Consider the following 19,494-nt stretch of genomic DNA (forward strand, 5'->3'; position numbering starts at 1 on the left):
ATCCCAAAGCACTTCACAGCCAATGAAACATTGTTGTAATATAGGGAAAAGCAGCAGGCAATTTGCACTTGGCAAAGTCCCATGCACAGCAGTGAGATGATGACCAATTAATCTGTTTTAGTGCTGTTGTTGAAGGATAAATATTAGTCAGGACACTGGGGAGGATTCTACTGCTCTTATTCGAATAGTGACTTGGGATCTTTTACATCTACCTATGAGGCCTCGGTTTAATGTTTCAACCAAAAGACGACACCACTGACAGTTCAACAGTCCCTTAATGGTCGAGATTGTGGTACAAGTCTCGAGTGGGATTTAAAGCAGAACCTTCTGATTCTAGTGAGAGTGCTGATACTTGGCTCAGAATGTCAAGTGACGTCCTTTAAAATTGAGAAGTTAGATTCCAACTTTGAAAATATGCGTTTCAGTGAGATGTTTCCTACAATAAAGGCACTATGTAAATACAAGTAGTTCTTGCTTCTGGGCTTAAGAGAACAAAATGGATTCACCTGAGTTAGCAGTAGCCAACATAAACCATGTATAATGTCTTAGCGAAAGCTTTGATCATTCTTTCCACGTATAGTTGCTTTGAAGTTACTTGGACTTGGAAAAATTTCATGAATTTTTGTGTCTCTTTAAATTTTCAGGCAAGCAGTTTAGAGTCTTATTTCTCAGTACAGTAAGGACAAGACACACATGCAAACATAAGCAGACCCCCATCAAGCGAAAGGAGCAGTTAGTAGAAGATTCCACCGAGGACCTGGACTATGGGTTTCTGTCTAATTACAAGCTACTTAATACTGCCATCACTAGAGCACAGTCCCTGGTTGCTGTGGTTGGTGACCCCATAGCTCTGTGCTCGGTTGGGAGATGCAGGTAAAATGATGCAATTGTTCTTCAGATTATTAATTGAGAAACTAATGTGTACTCATTATTATAATTTGACTCGTTATGACTTCGAAATAAGTATAATGTTTTTCGAAGATAACTCTTTGAAGCTACTCTTCCAAATGGGGTAGCTAATTTGCTTTCATTGAGAGTGTTCCTGTATACCCCTGTCCCTTCTTTGTATTTCAAAAGGAATTCTTTTGATTACCTATTACTGAAGAATATAACTGTGAAATAGAATTGCATGGAATGTACAGTGCAGAAACAGGCCATACAGCCCAACTGGTCCAAGCCAGTGTTTATGCTCCACACGAGCCTCCTCCCACCCCTCTTTATCTAACTTGGTCAGCATAAGCTTCAGTTCCTTTCTCCCTCATTTGTTTATCTAGCTTCCATTTGAATGCATCAGAATTTTCAGGATGATGGTTACCAAATCTAACCAATGCTAAACATACAATTTAAGAAAAGGTCATTCAGCTTATCGATGCCCTTTCTGCCCATCAAGCCTATACCTACTATAGAACTTGTACAATTTACCCATCTGCAGTTTCTGGAGGTGAAGTCCTGTGTAATTTCTAATTGAAGTAATAATTATATAATTGTTGAAAGTACTTTCTTCGGTTCTGCAGATGTTTCATTAGCATTGGACCATTGTACAACATGTCTGTCCCATTCTTAATTTTTATAACCTGAAATCTCTTAGCTTTTATTTTTGACTGGTGCTGCTGTCAGTGCCATAAAAGCCTGCATTGTAAGAAATCCAGTGCACCAGTGAGAGTTTATGAGCAATGTTATATTACTGTGCATCCAGTTTATTTGCATCAAGCTGCTCATTCAGCCTTGGTTCAACATGGCAACCAACATCCTGAGACTCTTATTTATTTAGAAGGGCAGTCCAGCCAAATTGACTTCTTGACAACTGCTCAGTTGGCATAATCTGTTGCTCTGCCTTAAACAATGGCAAATATAGAGTGTGGGGTTGAATTCTGCCCTGGTTGCATGACACCTTATAGCCTCTGGGAGTTTTGTCTGGGTATATTGAATTCCTGTAGGACAACTCAATAATGTTATGCATAGTGATTGTGATAAAGCTGCTCAGAGTAATGGATTGTTTGAGGAGATAAAAACGTTGATTGCTTTGTGAACTGAAGATTGGCATGTCTAATTTGTAAAGTCTACAGTGATCAGTGTGATATAAATCTATAATCTATCTTTGGATTTGTGTACTTTTTAAATGGAAGGAAGCCCATAAATCAACTATTGGTCCTGCAATTTTGTTTATATTAAAGTGCTTTCCAGCATTTGCCATTATTATTTCCAAAATAGTACTTTAAAAGTCATTTGTAATATCCAGTTTCAGTCAAACCTATTAATTCAAATCTCAAAGTAGATTATGGCTTCTGCTGCTCTCTTGGTTCACCAATTAAACGTAAGATGTAGATGGCAAAGTTTATTTTATTAGAATATTTGTAATGGTGGAATTAGTGTTTTGAGTGCAGGATGATTTGAAAATTGGGTTATATGTGGGTGTTATGTGGGCTGCGCATGTTAACTTTTCACTGAGTCTCAGGATTATATCCCACTGAAGTCTAATCTGTTATATTGCTCAGAGAAGTTCATGACCAAGAAACCCTGTGATATTGAGCTTTTTTCTATAAAATATTATTTGAAAATGATATTAATCAAAGCTGTGTTGGTATTTTATAGTATCAAGGCCTTGACCCTTTGGGGAGCGGATTTAAACATGTGGTGCTATTTCATCAATGAGCCACTTTACGTATATCCTTGAAGAAGATCACTGGCATATTATTGTCTTAGTTATTTCTCTGATTATTATTCCACAAGCCAATATCACAGGAAACTCTCCTTCATATCACAGAGTGAAGAAATTTGAAATTATAATTTTTTTTACTCTCCAGGGAAAATGTGTAAGAAGAATCTTTGCACATCCTGGAGTGTGATGTACGATTTAACTAATGTAGTGTGGATCAGTTATCTTGCTCATAACTTAGTGTGCAACAATATTACATTGCATTTCACCCTCTGGGGGGGGGGTTTGGTTTGTACTACTGGCATGCCTAATTATTTCTGTTTCCTTTCTGGAGAAGAGGGAGAATTCTATGCATCAGTCTACTGAGATTCCAATTTTTTTTTTTTTGAAGAGTGCTTGCTCTGTGTGTTTGATGTTAATTTGATTTGAGTGATTTAACTGCCTCTCAAATGTTAAATGTAAAAGGAATAAATGGCAGCAGAATTGTGGTTCCTCATATATTTTAACAAAGCTGAGTTGAAGCCTGAATCTACGTCAGTTGCACTTTCAGTTGATTGAGTGTATGCTGTGTTTGTGGACAAGTAACTGAAGCAGGGTAGATGTTTTATTTCTTCCCCTGCTTCTCTCTTACCTCTTTTGTTTCAGAGCAAATGAAGATCCTTGTATATGAGAAGCCTGATTATTCTATAAAACGAGAAACTGTCTTAACACTGCACCATTTATAGTAACCTTTTCAGTACTAAATTATCTTGTAGTTTTATAAATACAGAATGTATGTACTCTCTATCTCAGAATATTTTTAAATGCTATTCATGTGCTTCATCGGCCCCATTTGTCTTTTCCGCTGGTGGTTCCTATCCGCATGCGAGTTCATCAGCGACTGTACTATAGTCAGGGCTGTGGCAATAATCCATGCTTACTGTTGGCAGTTCGTAGAAGGTTAACAGATTTTACTAAAGATGGACAATTTGCCCCAACTGATATGAACACCTCTGAGAGTCATCTGCTAATACTGCAACCTCTACCGCTGAGGACAAGAACAGTAGTAGTATAGGAACATCGTCACCTCTACGTCATACACCATCCTGACTTGGACAGGTATCTCGATTCCTTTTTTGCTGGATCCAAATCCTAGAATTCCCTACCTAACTCAGTAGCAAAAACCTGCAATTATATAGTGCCTTTTACATAATAAGGCACCCCGAGGCGCATTGAAGGAACATTATCAAATAAAATTTGATATGAAGCCACATGAGATATTAGGACAGATGACCAAAAGCTTAGTCATAGTGGTAGGGTTCAGGAACATCTTAAGCGAGGAGAAAAGGGTAGAGATGTGGAGAGATTTAGAGAGGAGATTCCAGAACATGGGACATAGGCAACTACAAGTATGGCTGCCAATGTTGGACTGATGAAAGTCTTGTGAAGCACCATCACACGAGGATTGCAACAATTCAAGGAGAAACCCGACCACTGCTGCTTTGAGGCAGCTAGAGCTGAGGACTAATGGTCTTGCCAGCATTCCATATCCCTTGAACAAATTAAATAGAAGATATGATTCTTCAAATGACCTCTTACAGAGCTTCTACATGAGACAAGCTTATTGTAACAACAGGTAGCCCTGGAACCCAGCTGGGAGAAGACAGAACGAACTGGAATTGTTTTAGAAAACACTGTTCCATACTGTTTATGAAAGCAACCTGTTGAAATATATCAGTGGGAGTTTCAGGTTCACCAGTCAGCTCAATAAATATTAATTTTCTTCTTAATTGGCCCGAAAATATGTGGGTAGAATGATGTTACAACAGAACAGTCAACCACGGGCTCAGAGTAACTTCTGATGTCAGCGAATGGAAAGTAGGAGTGAATGATGTAAAAAACTGTAGAAGTACTTCCAGTATTTATTCCTGAAATAAAATTCGTATTTGGTGATTTTTTTTTCCCCCCCCCATCATTGCCGGTGCATTTCTGCTGGAGGTGGTGGAAGATGAGCTGACTTACAGGAGGGGGAGGGGGATGTGGTACGTGCTGGAGTTTGCTGATTTACAGGAGGCGGATGTGGTACGTGCTGGAGTTTGCTGATTTACAGGAGGGGGATGTGGTACGTGCTGGAGTTTGCTGATTTACAGGAGGGGGATGTGGTACGTGCTGGAGTTTGCTGATTTAAAGGAGGCGGGTGTGGTATGTGCTGGAGTTTGCTGATTTACAAAAGGGGGATGTGGTACGTGCTGGAGTTTGCTGATTTAAAGGAGGCGGGTGTGGTACGTGCTGGAGTTTGCTGATTTAAAGGAGGCGGGTGTGGTATGTGCTGGAGTTCGTTGATTTACAGGAGGGGGATGTGGTACGTGCTGGAGTTTGTTGATTTACAGGAGGGGGATGTGGTACGTGCTGGAGTTTGCTGATTTAAAGGAGGCGGGTGTGGTACGTGCTGGAGTTTGCTGATTTAAAGGAGGCGGGTGTGGTATGTGCTGGAGTTTGCTGATTTACAGAAGGGGGATGTGGTACGTGCTGGAGTTTGTTGATTTACAGGAGGGGGATGTGGTACGTGCTGGAGTTTGTTGATTTACAGGAGGGGGATGTGGTACGTGCTGGAGTTTGCTGATTTAAAGGAGGCGGGTGTGGTATGTGCTGGAGTTTGCTGATTTACAAAAGGGGGATGTGGTACGTGCTGGAGTTTGCTGATTTAAAGGAGGCGGGTGTGGTACGTGCTGGAGTTTGCTGATTTAAAGGAGGCGGGTGTGGTATGTGCTGGAGTTTGCTGATTTACAGAAGGGGGATGTGGTACGTGCTGGAGTTTGCTGATTTACAGAAGGGGGATGTGGTACGTGCTGGAGTTTGTTGATTTACAGGAGGGGGATGTGGTACGTGCTGGAGTTTGCTGATTTACAGGAGGCGGGTGTGGTACGTGCTGGAGTTTGCTGATTTACAGAAGGGGGATGTGGTACGTGCTGGAGTTTGCTGATTTACAGAAGGGGGATGTGGTACGTGCTGGAGTTTGCTGATTTAAAGGAGCGGGTGTGGTACGTGCTGGAGTTTGCTGATTTAAAGGAGGCGGGTGTGGTACGTGCTGGAGTTTGCTGATTTAAAGGAGGCGGGTGTGGTATGTGCTGGAGTTTGCTGATTTACAGAAGGGGGATGTGGTACGTGCTGGAGTTTGCTGATTTACAGGAGGCGGGTGTGGTACGTGCTGGAGTTTGCTGATTTACAGGAGGGGGATGTGGTACATGCTGGAGTTTGCTGATTTACAGGAGGGGGATGTGGTACGTGCTGGAGTTTGCTGATTTACAGGAGGGGGATGTGGTACGTGCTGGAGTTTGCTGATTTACAGGAGGCGGATGTGGTACGTGCTGGAGTTTGCTGATTTACAGGAGGGGGCTGTGTTTCGTGCTGGAGTTTGCTGATTTACAGGAGGGGATGTGGTACGTGCTGGAGTTTGCTGATTTACAGGAGGGGATGTGGTACGTGCTGGAGTTTGCTGATTTACAGGAGGGGGCTGTGTTTCGTGCTGGAGTTTGCTGATTTACAGGAGGGGATGTGGTACGTGCTGGAGTTCGCTGATCTACAGGAGGGGGCTGTGTTTCGTGTTGGAGTTTGCTGATTTACAGGAGGGGATGTAGTACGTGCTGGAGTTTGCTGATTTACAGGAGGGGGATGTGGTACGTGCTGGAGTTTGTTGATTTACAGGAGGGGGATGTGGTACGTGCTGGAGTTTGTTGATTTCCAGGAGGGGGATGTGGTACGTGCTGGAGTTTGCTGATTTAAAGGAGGCGGGTGTGGTCCGTGCTGGAGTTTGCTGATTTACAGGAGGGGATGTGGTACGTGCTGGAGTTTGCTGATTTACAGAAGGGGGATGTGGTACGTGCTGGAGTTTGTTGATTTACAGGAGGGGGATGTGGTACGTGCTGGAGTTTGCTGATTTAAAGGAGGCGGGTGTGGTACGTGCTGGAGTTTGCTGATTTACAGGAGGCGGGTGTGGTACGTGCTGGAGTTTGCTGATTTACAGGAGGGGGATGTGGTAAGTGATGGAGTTTGCTGATTTACAGGAGGGGGATGTGGTACGTGCTGGAGTTTGCTGATTTACAGGAGGCGGATGTGGTACGTGCTGGAGTTTGCTGATTTACAGGAGGGGGATGTGGTACGTGCTGGAGTTTGCTGATTATCAGGAGGGGGTTGTGGTACGTGCTGGAGTTTGCTGATTTACAGGAGGCGGATATGGTACGTGCTGGAGTTTGCTGATTTACAGGAGGCGGATATGGTACGTGCTGGAGTTTGCTGATTTACAGGAGGCGGATATGGTACGTGCTGGAGTTTGCTGATTTACAGGAGGGGCTGTGGTACATGATGGAGTTTGCTGATTTACAGGAGGCGGGTGTGGTACGTGCTGGAGTTTGCTGATTTACAGGAGGGGGATGTGGTACGTGCTGGAGTTTGCTGATTTACAGGAGGGGGATGTGGTACGTGCTGGAGTTTGCTGATTTACAGGAGGGGGATGTGGTACGTGCTGGAGTTTGCTGATTTACAGGAGGGGGATGTGGTACGTGCTGGAGTTTGCTGATTTACAGGAGGGGGATGTGGTACGTGCTGGAGTTTGCTGATTTATAGGAGGGGCTGTGGTACATGATGGAGTTTGCTGATTTACAGGAGGCGGGTGTGGTACGTGCTGGAGTTTGCTGATTTACAGGAGGCGGGTGTGGTACGTGCTGGAGATTACTAATCTTTCATTCGAGAGAAAAATGCTAATCTTGTCAATCTAGTGACCAGCTCTCTCTCTCCTGTTGTATCCAACAGGGGAAGGAGCAGAAGCGATGGTGATTTGGCAAATTATCCGAAAAGATCAATCATATGATGAGTTTTTTTTTAAGAAGAGTTCTCGTGTCATATTGCTCAGGGACGATGCTATTTTAGTTGCAACTGAGTAGACCAGTCTGCTGGTATCTCTATAGCAAGATATCGCGGATTTTGGGAATCTGAAATAAAAACAAAGTGCTGGAAGTACACAGCAGTTCTGGCAGCATCTGTGGAGAGATAAACTGAGTTAATGTTTCAGGTCTGTGACCTTTCATCTGTATCTGAGATTGAACATAAATTGAGTACAAGAACAGGAACCTGTATCTTCAAATTACTTAGTATTTCAGAACTTTTCTTAATTGTTAGGTTTTTTTTCTTAAAGTATCAGAAATATTTCAGCTTACCTTTTACATTTTTGTAGAAGTGCGGTGACTGCTTTTTCATACTATTATATATTGAGAGACAAAATAAATGTTTTTTTCCACTTTTCTTCCCCCATACTTTGTAACATAAAGATTAGGGCAGTGTTCACACAATCAGAAACAATTCACTCTGCCATATGTACAGGATCCATGTCATTCTTGCTACAGAAACAATCTTTCTTGTCTTTAGGACTCTGAGACCAGATCTCAGTGTTGGTTTTCAGCTGGTTTGCTGAAGACATACAGAGTGGCACAAAGGAAGATGCGCAGGCAAGTAAAAAAACTTGCCACTGTCTTTTAAAAAAAATTTGTTCATGGGATATGGGCCTCGCTGGCAAGGCCAGCATTTATTACCCACCCTAATTGCTCTTGTGAAAGTGGTGGTGAGCCGCTGCCTTGAACCACCGCAGTCTGTGTGGTGTAGTTATAACCATAGTACTGTTAGATAGGGAGGCTGGTGTCATAGCTAGCACATAGGAAGCTGATTGTGGTTGTTGGAGGCCAGTCATCCCAGCTCCAGATCATCGCTGCAGGAGTTTCTCAGGGCAGTGTCCTAGGCTTCATCAGTAAGATCCTGAGGGGACTTGACAGGGTGGATGTGGAAAGGATGTTCCCCCTTGTGGGAGAATCTAGAACTAGGGGTCACAATAACAAAGTAAGCGGTCGCCCATTTAAGACAGATGAGAAGAAACATTTTCTCTCAGATCGTGAGTCTTTGGAACTGTCTTCCTCAAAAGGCAGTGGAAGCAGAGTCTTTATATATTTTTAAGGCAGAGGTAGATAAATTCTTGATAAGCAAGGGGTGAAAGGTTGTCGGTGGGAATGTGGAGTTGAGGTTACAAACAGATCAGCCATGATCTTATTGAATGGTGGAGCAGGCTCGAGGGACCGAGTGTCCTACACCAGCTCCTAATTCATATGTTCGTATGTATGTTCGTAACCGTTCCTCCATGATGAGGTTAGAAGTGGGGATGTTCATTCTTGATTATACAGTGTTCGGTTCCATTCACAACTCCTCAGATAATGAAGCGGTCAGTGGGCATGCAGGCTTGGGCTGATACGTGGCAAGTAACATTCGCACCACACAAGTGCCTGGCAATGACCATCTCTCAAAGAGAGAGAGTCTAGCCATCTCCCCTTGATGTACAGCAGCTTTACCATTGTCGAATCCCCCTCCGTCAACATCATGGGGGTTACATTGACCAGAAACCTAACTGGACAAGCCACTTAAATATTGTGGCTACAATATTGTGGGGCGGCACAGTGGTGCATTGGTTAGCACCGCAGCCTCACAGCTCCAGGGATCCGGGTTCACTTCTGGGTATTGCCTGTGCAGAGTTTGCAAGTTCTCCCTGTGACCGCGTGGGTTTTCGCTGGGTGCTCCGGTTTCCTCCCACCGCCAAAGACTTGCAGGTGATAGGTAAATTGGCCATTGTAAATTGCCCCTAGTGTAGGTAGGTGGTAGGGAATATGGGATTATTGTAGGGTTAGTATAAATGGGTAGTTGTTGGTCGGCACAGACTTGGTGGGCCGAAGGGCTGTTTCAGTGCTGTATCTCTAAATAAAATAAATAAGAGCAGATCAGAGGCTGGGAATTCTGACGCAAATGAATCACCTCTTGACTTCCCAAGACCTTTCCCCCATCGACGAGGGATGAGAGTGTGATGGAATACTCTCCACTTTCCTGGATGAGGGCAGTGCCAACAGCACTCGCATGTGCAACATCACCCAGACAAAGCAGCCTGCTTGATTGGCACCCTATCTACCACCTTCAACATTCAGTCACTAACAGAGGCACACTGTGGATGCATTGTAGCAACTCGCCATGCCTCCTTCGACAGCACCTTCCAAACCCGCGATCTCTACTACCTAGAAGGACAAGGGCAGCAGACACACAGGAACACTACCACCTCCAAAGAACAAAGAACAGTACAGCACAGGAACAGGCCATTCGGCCCTCCAAGCCTGTGCCGATCTTGATGCCTGTCTAAACTAAAACCTTCTGCACTTCCGGGGACCGTATCCCTCTATTCCCATCCTATTCATGTATTTGTCAAGATGCCTTAAACGTCGCTATCGTACCTGCTTCCACCACCTCCCCCGGCAGCAAGTTCCAGGCACTCACCACCCTCTGTGTAAAGAACTTGCCTCACACATCCCCTCTAAACTTTGCCCCTCTCACCTTAAACCTATGCCCCCTAGTAACTGACTCTTCCACCCTGGGAAAAAGTTACACACCATCCTGAAGTGGAACTATATCATTGTTCCTTCACTGTCGCTGGGTCAAAATCCTGTAACTCCGTCTCTAACAGCACTGTGGGTGTACTTTTACCACACGGACTGCAGCAGTTCAAGAAAGCGGCTCACCACCACCTTCTGAAAGGCAGTTAGAGATGGGCAATAAATGCTAGTCATGCCAGTGACATCCATAACCTGTGAATGAATAAATAAAAATGACAAAATAGAAACAAGAAGTGCTGGAACCACTATGCAGGCCTGGCAGCATCTGTGGAAAGAGAAGCAGAGTTAACGTTTCGGGTCAGTGACCCTTCTTCAGAACTGACCCGAAACATTAACTCTGCTTTTTCCACAGATGCTGCCAGACCTGCTGAGTGGTTCCAGCATTCCTTGTTTTTACTTCAGATTTCCAGCATCCGCAGTATTTTGCTTTTATTTAAATAAAAATGACACCTTTAAAAGCAGGCAGTTTCTCTGAGGCATACTTCAGGATAATTGTTTGACCTAATCCTAGAGAATTCCTTTAATTATTTAGAAAGTAACAGCTACAAAGGTCTTCAGCATCTTGCTCAGCACCCCTTTGTGTAAACAAGTAACAAGTAATAGGTCATTGGGATATCTTTAAACTATCTCCCAGTAGTGTGGGTCAGGTGAAGTAAAGTACATATTGAATTTACAATAACAGGAACAATGTGTGGGTGTACTTGGTCATTTTTTTAAAACTGCAGGATGTTGAGAAAATACAGCTGGTTGACCTACTTAAAACCCTTTTTGTGTGATAGAATGTGGCTCTTTTCTATTTAAGATAACCCTGCACAAAAGAAACCCCGGAGAAACAGGAATTTCAAAATAAAAGATAAAAAGATTACAGCATGATGATTATCATATTGTACTGGAAGATGTCATGTAGTGAGCACGTAAAATGTTGCGTAGGGTGAACTATTCATTTTTAAAACTATACAATCAAATTAGAACAAGGCTGATTGGCAAAATTCCCTCTACGGTTTTCCGCTTACTACAGACCGAGATGGCTGTATTCTAGCCTTGGCTGTTTACACTTCAGTGAAAGCGCTTTTGAAGAGCTCAGAGCATTCAATAAATGTGCACTGTTCCCTAGACACAGATATGGTGAATGATGCTGCAGGCTTGACTGCCACATTGGTTAATCATGAAGAATTTGTTTCACAGCAGTACTCTAGAGAAACTTGCATATTTTTGCGGTTCTTTTCAGTTTTACTATGAATAAACCAAAAATATTTCTTCAGTGTCTTCCTCTTAGTGAGTAAATTAAACCGTGCAACCAGGAAAATTCTTGCTTTCAAGAGACTTCATTTGGACCCTTTTGATTTCTTCTGTGTCTCCACTAGGCCATTCTTAATTCCTTCTTTTCCCTTGGCATCAGCTACTTGCACACATTTCCCACCAGGGTCACCTGTCTTCTCAGTTCGTTAAAAATTCATTTTGATTTATGGATTTATTTCCTATAAGAAAGCCTTTACTGACTCTAGTTGTGACACATTATTTGCTCAGTGACTTGCATTGGGCTGGGACTTTGATTTGTGTAAATTGTTATCATATTAAAGGAATTCCCAAGACCCATGGGATTCATCCACTCTTGGTTGGTCAATTCCTAATCTAATCACAGTATTCTTTTTCTGTACACACCACTCTTTGAAGAGATGATCTAACAAACATCGCAGGTGTGTGACCTTGGATTGTTCCAGAACTCCTCTTACCTCCCTTAATGCCTCTTATCCAACATAGTTTACACCTCTAGTGGGAAGAAGGTACCAGGGCAAAGGGATCTAGGGGTACACTTTCATAAATCATTAAAAGTAGCAATGCAAGTTAAAAAGACCACAAATGCAAACAAAGTGTTGTGGTTCATTTCTAGAGGAAGAGAATTGAAAAGCAGGGAAGCTATGTTAAACATAAAAATTATGTGACACCATGGACCTGATCGGAGACTGCAGCAGGAGCGGCAGAAAATAAGAGAGCGCAGGGTGGACAGTACGGACCCGATCAGAGATACCAGCAGTGGTGGCAGCAGATAAAAGAGAGGGCGAGAGAGAGCGAGTGGGGAATAGCATGGACCCAATCAGAAACACCAGCTGTGGCGGCAGAGAATGAGAGAGTGAGGGGAAAAGAGCGGGCCTGATCAGAAACACCAGCAGAGGATAAGAGAGAGCGGGGGAACAGCATGGACCCAATCAGAAACACCAGCTGTGGCGGCAGAGAATGAGAGAGTGGGGGGGAAAAGAGAGGACCTGATCAGAAACACCAGCAGAGGATAAGAGAGCGCTGAGGAACAGCACGGACCTGATCAGTATTTCCATAAAAGCAAGGAGTGACATCAGGGGGTAGCAGTCAGGTGATTGATTGGTAAGAATTTGTTTTCATTTGTTCCTGCAATGTGAGCATTGCTGGCAGGGCCAGCATCTGTTGCCCATTCCTTATTGTCCTTGAGAAGGTGGTGGTGAGTATTAAGTTTTTTTTTTAAAACTAGGGCAGTGGTTTAAACCAGGACCAGAAAACTATAAAATACTGAATTAAATTTATAGTTTAACTAGTTAAACTAATTAATAAATTTCTATTGGGATAAGTATAACAGTAAAGGAGTTAATATGGTTAGCAAAGAGCAGGACTAGAGGCGTTAATTAAAACTAATAGTTTATACAAGGTATTAACTAGATTCTAAAAGAGGGAATAGAGATTTTTTTCTTAAACCATGGATGGGCAGCTGAGCCCTGTTGCTTGCAATTCCCGCACCATGTGGGAACTTTAGGACACTTCATGTGTCTTGGGGGACCACATGTGTAGGAAGTGTTTCCAGCTGCTTGAGCTCGTGCTCAGCATTTCTGAGCTTGAGGGGCAGCTGGAGTCACTGCGGATCATCAGGGAGGATGAGCATTTCGAGGGTGGGACATTCCAGGAGGTGGTCACCTCACAGGCAGTGAGAGTTCAGGATTGTAGATGGGTAGCCATGCAGAAGAGTAGGAAGGAGCAGGAGTATTCGGGGTGTGTGCCACATACAAACCGATACTCAGCTTTGGAGACTGCTGGGAGTGATGACACCTTGAAGGAATGCAGTCCATACCATAGTACCAATGGAGAAGGGACTGCACGGGGTAGGAACGGCAAAGAGTCGTTATAGGCGATTCCATAGTTAGGGGGAAAGACAGGCATTTCTGTAACTGTCATTGAGAGTCCCAAATGGTGTGTTGCCTCCTTGGTGCCAAGGTAAAGGATATCACTGAGAGGGTGCAGAATATTCTGCAGGAGGAGTGGAGTGAGCCAGAAGTTGTGGTACACGTCAGTATCAATGACATAGAGAGAGCAAATATTGAGGCCCTGCAGTCAGATTTTCAGGAGTTATGGAGGAAGTTAAAAAGTAGGACCTCTAAAGTAATAATCTCTGGATTACTTCCATGCCTCGTGCAAGCGAGAGTAAAAATAGGAAGATAGGGAGGATCAGTGTGTGGCTTGAGGCATGGTTCAGGAAGGAGGGCTTCAAATTCTTGTGATATTGGGACCAGTTTTGTGGCAGGAGGCACCTATCCAAAAAAGGATGAGTTGCACCTCAACAGGACTGGGACCAATGTCTGCGTGGGGAGATTCACTAGTGTAGTTGGGAAGGGTTTAAGCTAAGTTGGCAGGGGAATGGGCACCAGCATATTGAAGTAGAAAAGAGGAATAAGGTGCATGAAGAAGTGAGTGTGTTGGATAGCACTAGAGAAAGAAGTAGTGTTATGTTACATAGGATCAGACCAAGAAGAACTACGAGGAATACAAAGACAGGTTTTTAAGGCATGTATGTGAATTCACAAAGTGTGGTGAATAACGTTGGTGAGCCACAAGCACAAATAGAGGTGTGGGAACATGATGTAGTGACAATCACGGAAACGTGGCTTAAAAATGATGAGGACTGGCACTTAATATTCAAGGATACAAGGTGTTAGTAATGGATGGGGGTTGGCAGTACTGATCAGGGAAAACATTGTGGTGTTGGAAAGGGAGGCTATCCAAAGGGGACAAAGACAGAATCCATTTGTTTAGAGTTGAGAAGCAAAAAGGGTACGATCACACAACTTGGGGTTGTCACTGAAAGTGGCAACGCAGGTGGATAAGGTAGTCAAGAAGGCATACGGCATACTTGCCTTCATCGGTCAGGGCACAGAGTATAAAAATAGGCAAGTCATGCTGCAGCTGTAAAGAGCTTTAGTTAGGCCACACTTAGAATATTGCGCGCAATTCTGGTCTCCACACTACCAGAAGGACGTGGAGGCTTTGGAGAGGGTACGGAAGAGGTTTACCAGGATGTTGCCTGGTCTGGAGGGCATTAGCTATGAGGAGAAGTTGGATGAACTCTGATTGTTTTCACTGGAACGACGGAGGTGGAGGGGTGACATGATGGAGGTTTACAAAGTTATGAGCGGCATGGACAGAGTGGATAGTCAGAAGCTTTTTCCCAGGGTGGAAGAGTCAGTTACTAGGGGACATAGGTTTAAGGTGCGAGGGGCAAAGTTTAGAGGGGATGTGTGAGGCAAGTTCTTTACACAGAGGGTGGTGAGTGCCTGGAACTTGTTGCCGGGGGAGGTGGTGGAAGCAGGTACCATAGAGACGTTTAAGAGGCATCTTGACAAATACATGAATGGGATGGGAATAGAGGGATACGGACCCCAGAAGTGCAGAAGGTTTTAGTTTAGGCAGGCATCAAGATCGGCGCAGGCTTGGAGGGCCAAATGGCCTGTTCCTGTGCTGTATTGTTCTTTGTTCTATTCTATAGGCCTCCAAATATTGTGTGAGAGAGAGAGAGCAAAAGGAGCAAATCTGCAGGCAATCTCTCAGATGTGCAATGATTGGTGATATTGGGGGACTTTAATTCCACAAATATCGTTTGGGATAATAGAGTAAAGGGTAAGGAGGGATTGGAATTTCTAGGATGTGTCCAGGAGCACTTCCTTGACCAGTATGTTCTCAGTCCAACTAAGAAGGAGGCATTGCTGGAACTGGTGCTGGGGAATGGGGTGGGCCAAATGTCTGTGGGGGAACAGTTGACTAAGAGTGATCATTGTATCTCAAGGTTGAGATTAGTAATGGAGAAGAGCAAGGAGCAAGCTAAAGTCGAACTTCTAAATTGGAAGAAGCCTAACTTCAATGAGATAACGTGGGATCTAGCCAGGGTAAAATGGAGCCAAAGATTGACAGGAAAAACTATAATGGAACGATGGGTGATCTTTAAGGAGGACATGTTTCAGGTACAAGCTAGGTACATTCCAACAAGAGCAAAAAGTAAGGGAACCAAAGCCAGGCTTCCTTGGATAACAAGGGAGATAGAGGACATGCTGAAACAAAAAATGATGGTGTATGATGCTTGCCAGGTGAATTCTTCAAGCGAGAACCAGACCAAATACAAAAAGTTGAGAGGTGAAGTGAAGAGGAAAATAAGAGAAAATATGAAAATAGAATAGAATAGTGGTTATCATAAAAGTTACCAAAAATCTTCCATCACCATGTAAATAGTAAGTGGGTAGTAAGAGACAGGGTGGGGCCTGTCGGGGACAAAGGAGGTGATATATGCTTAGAGGTGCAGGGCAAGGCTAGAATACTTCAATCTGAGTATGCTGATAAAATATTGGTAGAAGCGGCGATGGTAGAGGTAATGGATGGGGTGAAAATTGATGGTCAGTATCAGCTGGAAAGGCTCGCAATGCTTAGAGTGGATAAGTCGCCTGGCCCGGATGGCTTGCATCCCAAGTTGCTAAAGAAGGTGGGGGTGGAGATGGTGGAAGGGCTTCCAATCTTTCCTAGATACTGGGAATGTGCCAGAGGTTTGGAGAATGGCAAATTCAAGAAAGCGTGTAACGGCATTCCTAATAACTACAGGCTGGTCAGTTTAACATCAGTGGTGGGCAAGGTTTTAGAAACAATAATCAGGGAAGAAAATCAACAGGCATTTGGAGAGGTTTGAGTTAATTAAGGAGAGCCAGCATGGATTTGCAAAAGCAGATCATTCTTAACTAACTTGATTTGAATTTTAAGAAAATCAACAGAGAAGGCTGATGAAGGGAAAGCAATGTATGGTGTCTATATGGATTTTAAGAAAGCCTTTGACAAAGCACCACATAAAAGGCTGGTTAACAAAAACTGAGGCTCATGGAATAGGAGGGTCAGTGCCAGCTTGGATAAAAATTGGCTTGAGGGCAGAAAACAGTGAGTCATGGTAACTGGTTGTTTTTGAGACTGGAGGATGGTAGACAGTGTTGTTCCCCAAGGTTCAGTGCTAGGACACTGTTTTTGTTGATATATATAGATGACTAGGATATTGGAATACAGAGTAAAATTTCAAAATTTGCCAATGATACCAAACTTGGAGGTGTGGCAGACAGTGAGGATGATACCAATCAACTGCAACAGGACATAGGCTAGCAGAACAGACAGACAGATGGCAGATGGAATTTAATAGAGAAGTGTGAGGTGGTGCGTTATGGCAGAAAGGATAGGGAGAAGCAATACAGACTTAATGGCCCCGTTCTAAAGAGTGTATAGGGACAGAGGACCTGGGGGTTCATGTGCATAGCTCTTTGAAGGTGGCAGGACATAGTGAGAAAGTAGTAGCGAAGTGTCTGGGATCTTGGCCTTCATAAATAGAGGTGTTGAGTACAAAAGCAGGGAAGTTACGCTGAACCTTTATAAGGCTCTGGTTAGGCCACAACTAGAGTATTGTGTCCAGTTCTAGCCACCACACTTTAGGATGTGAGGGTCCTTGAGAAGGTGCAGAGGAGATTTACCATAATGGTTCCAGGGCTGAGAATTTGGTTACAAGGTTAGGCTGGAGAATCTGGCGTCATTCTCCTTGGAGCAAAGGAGATTGAGGCGAGATTTGATAGAGGTGGATAGGATTATGACAGGTTTAGATAAAGTTGACAAAAAAAAGCTGTTCCCATTAAATGATGGTACAAGGACTAGGGGACACATTTAAGGTTTTGGGCAAGAGATGGGGTGGGGGTGGTAATGACCTGGAACTCTCGGACTATGAGGGCGGCGAAAGCGGAAATGATTAATGATTTCAAAAGGAAATTGGATAGGCACTTGAGGGAAGTAACTTGCAGGGTTATGAGAATAAAGCAGGGGAATGGGACTGAGTGGACTGCTCTACAGAGAGTCGTTATGGACTCAATGGGGCTGAATGACCACCTTCTGTGCTGTAATGACTCTGACTTTTATAGAATCTTGGTTAGTTCATGCAGAGTACTGTGTGCAGTTCTGGTCTCGATTTTATGAAAAAGTACATGGAGTCAACAGAGAAGATTTACAAGGATCATACCAGAACGGAGAGGTTATAACAATCAGGAAAGACTCAACAGTTTGGGCTTCTTTCTTTATAAAATTGAAGGCTGAGGGGAGACCTAATAGAGGTTTTCAGATTTATGAAAGGATTCAGTAGGTTCACTGTAGAGAAGGTGTTTCCAATTGTGAGGGAATCCAAAACTAGAGGCTATATCTATAAGATAGTCACTACTAAATCCAGTAAAGCATTCAGGAGAAACTTCTTTACCCAGCGAGTGGATGGAATATGGAACTCGCTACCATAAGGAGCAGTTGCGGTGAATAGCATAGATGCCTTTAAGGGGAAGCTAGTTAAGTACATGACAGAAAGTAATAGAAGGATATGCTGTTAAGGGTTAAATGAAGTGTGGCAGGAGGTGGCTTGCATGGAGCTTAAACATTGACACAGACCAGTTGGGTCAAATGGCCTGTTTCTGTGCTGTAAATTCTATGTCAAAGAAAATCTGATAGCTAGAGAAGCAATTGTTTGTGTCTCTTAAAATCAGACATGATTGTTCTGGTACTCTGACCCTGCTCTTGGTTCAGAAGATGGTTGCCTCGCAATTACAGTGTATTCCCTCTCCCTATTTGAGTTCACTTTGTGTCGCACGCTGTTGTATCCCATCGAGGAGAAGGCCAGGCAGGAATCTTGTCTCTGGCTTCTTAATGCCCTTTAAATTGCTATTGCGGAGTTAACGCAAGCAGTCTGGGTTCACTTACCTTTTTTTTCCTTAGTCTTTCTTCTTTCTCTCTCCATGGGGATGCTATAATTGATTTCAAGTGAAGGATCTCATAGCACTCCATAGTACAATTTGGTATCCTTGAAGATTGATTTCACTGTTATTTTGGGGGGAGAAGGAGTTTGGTTTTTATTGCTATTATGTTTGTTTCATTTGTTCTTTCCATGTGTAATCCCACACAGACAGTAAAGCAAGAAAGGGACCTTCAAAACAAAAATCGCTTGGGGGAATTTTTTTTGTTTAAGCTACAAATTTCAGCAGATTTATTTGTTTTCATAACGTTAGTATATTTCGGACAGATAGCCTGACATTGCTCACAGGCTGTGTTATTTTTAGCATTAAAATTGAGCTCTGATTTATTAATCACTGATAAATTGTGTTCATGGTTCATTGAGTTTTTGATCTACAGTTTAGACTGTGAAGTTTTGACAGTCTGTGTTCTTGATGTCTCATCTCTTGAATCAATAGTGTGTCAGCTCGATCATTAATCGCTCTTGAGTTCCATTGCAAGACTTTGCCCTACCTTAATTAATGGAGAAGATTATAAGTGTAACAAATTCTTGGTTACATGCTGCCACACCACATTGAGGCAGCTTCACAACTCTATTCAGTATGACAGCAAATATTTGAAACAGAATTATTTGTACAGTGGTTTTCAATTTTTTAATGCTAGAAACTGTGTCACAGTAAATTAGGATGACCAACAAAGTAAATAATTCTTGAGTGTTAAAATCTAGCTTCATTGTTTGCAAATTCTTTTAGTAAAACATATGCAGTTGTATCTGCATGAAGATAATTTAAGACATTTTTCCAATTTTAACAAGTTAGACCTTTCCATAAGATGTCAAAATATAAATAGACTTTCTCATTTTGGACAGGTTTCTCATTTTTCACAACTGGAAATGAAAAACTGATAGCAGTCAGACTTTATAATCATCATCATCTCTGCATCTTCCCTTCTGACCTCAATTCCTATCTCACACTGTCCTTGCTGTCTTTACTTGTTTTGGCCTCCAGGTGTCTGACTAGTGCGCCATAACCTAAAATAAAAGCAAAATACTGCAGATGCTGGAAATCTGAAATGAAACCAAAAAAAGTGCTAGAAATACTCAGCAGGTCTGGCAGCATCTGTGGAGAGAGCTTCTCTCTCCACAGATGCTGCCAGACCTGCTGAGTATTTCTAGCACTTTTTTAGTTTCATGCTATAACCTAATATTAGTCATCCACTGCTTTGAAGTATCTTGATTTTTTTGATGGGCCCAGACCAAATAGTGAATTAACATTACAATCTTCGGAGTTCCCTGATGGCTCAATGGGTGTC

The 19,494-nt window shown here is 43.1% G+C and overlaps 1 protein-coding gene across 2 annotated transcripts in view; it reads left to right on the top strand.

Annotated features, from left to right (window-relative positions):
* The window catches only part of helz (helicase with zinc finger), a 308,260-nt gene that overhangs the window by 178,010 nt on the left and 110,756 nt on the right, over positions 1 to 19,494 (top strand). For both annotated transcript variants that reach the window (XM_068058498.1, XM_068058499.1), the window contains exon 21: positions 645 to 873. In XM_068058498.1, coding sequence (XP_067914599.1) covers positions 645 to 873 — 229 coding nt within the window. The remainder of the gene's footprint in view (positions 1 to 644; positions 874 to 19,494) is intronic.

Source organism: Heterodontus francisci, chromosome 26, assembly GCF_036365525.1.
Source record: "Heterodontus francisci isolate sHetFra1 chromosome 26, sHetFra1.hap1, whole genome shotgun sequence".
Taxonomy (NCBI): Eukaryota; Metazoa; Chordata; class Chondrichthyes; order Heterodontiformes; family Heterodontidae; genus Heterodontus; species Heterodontus francisci.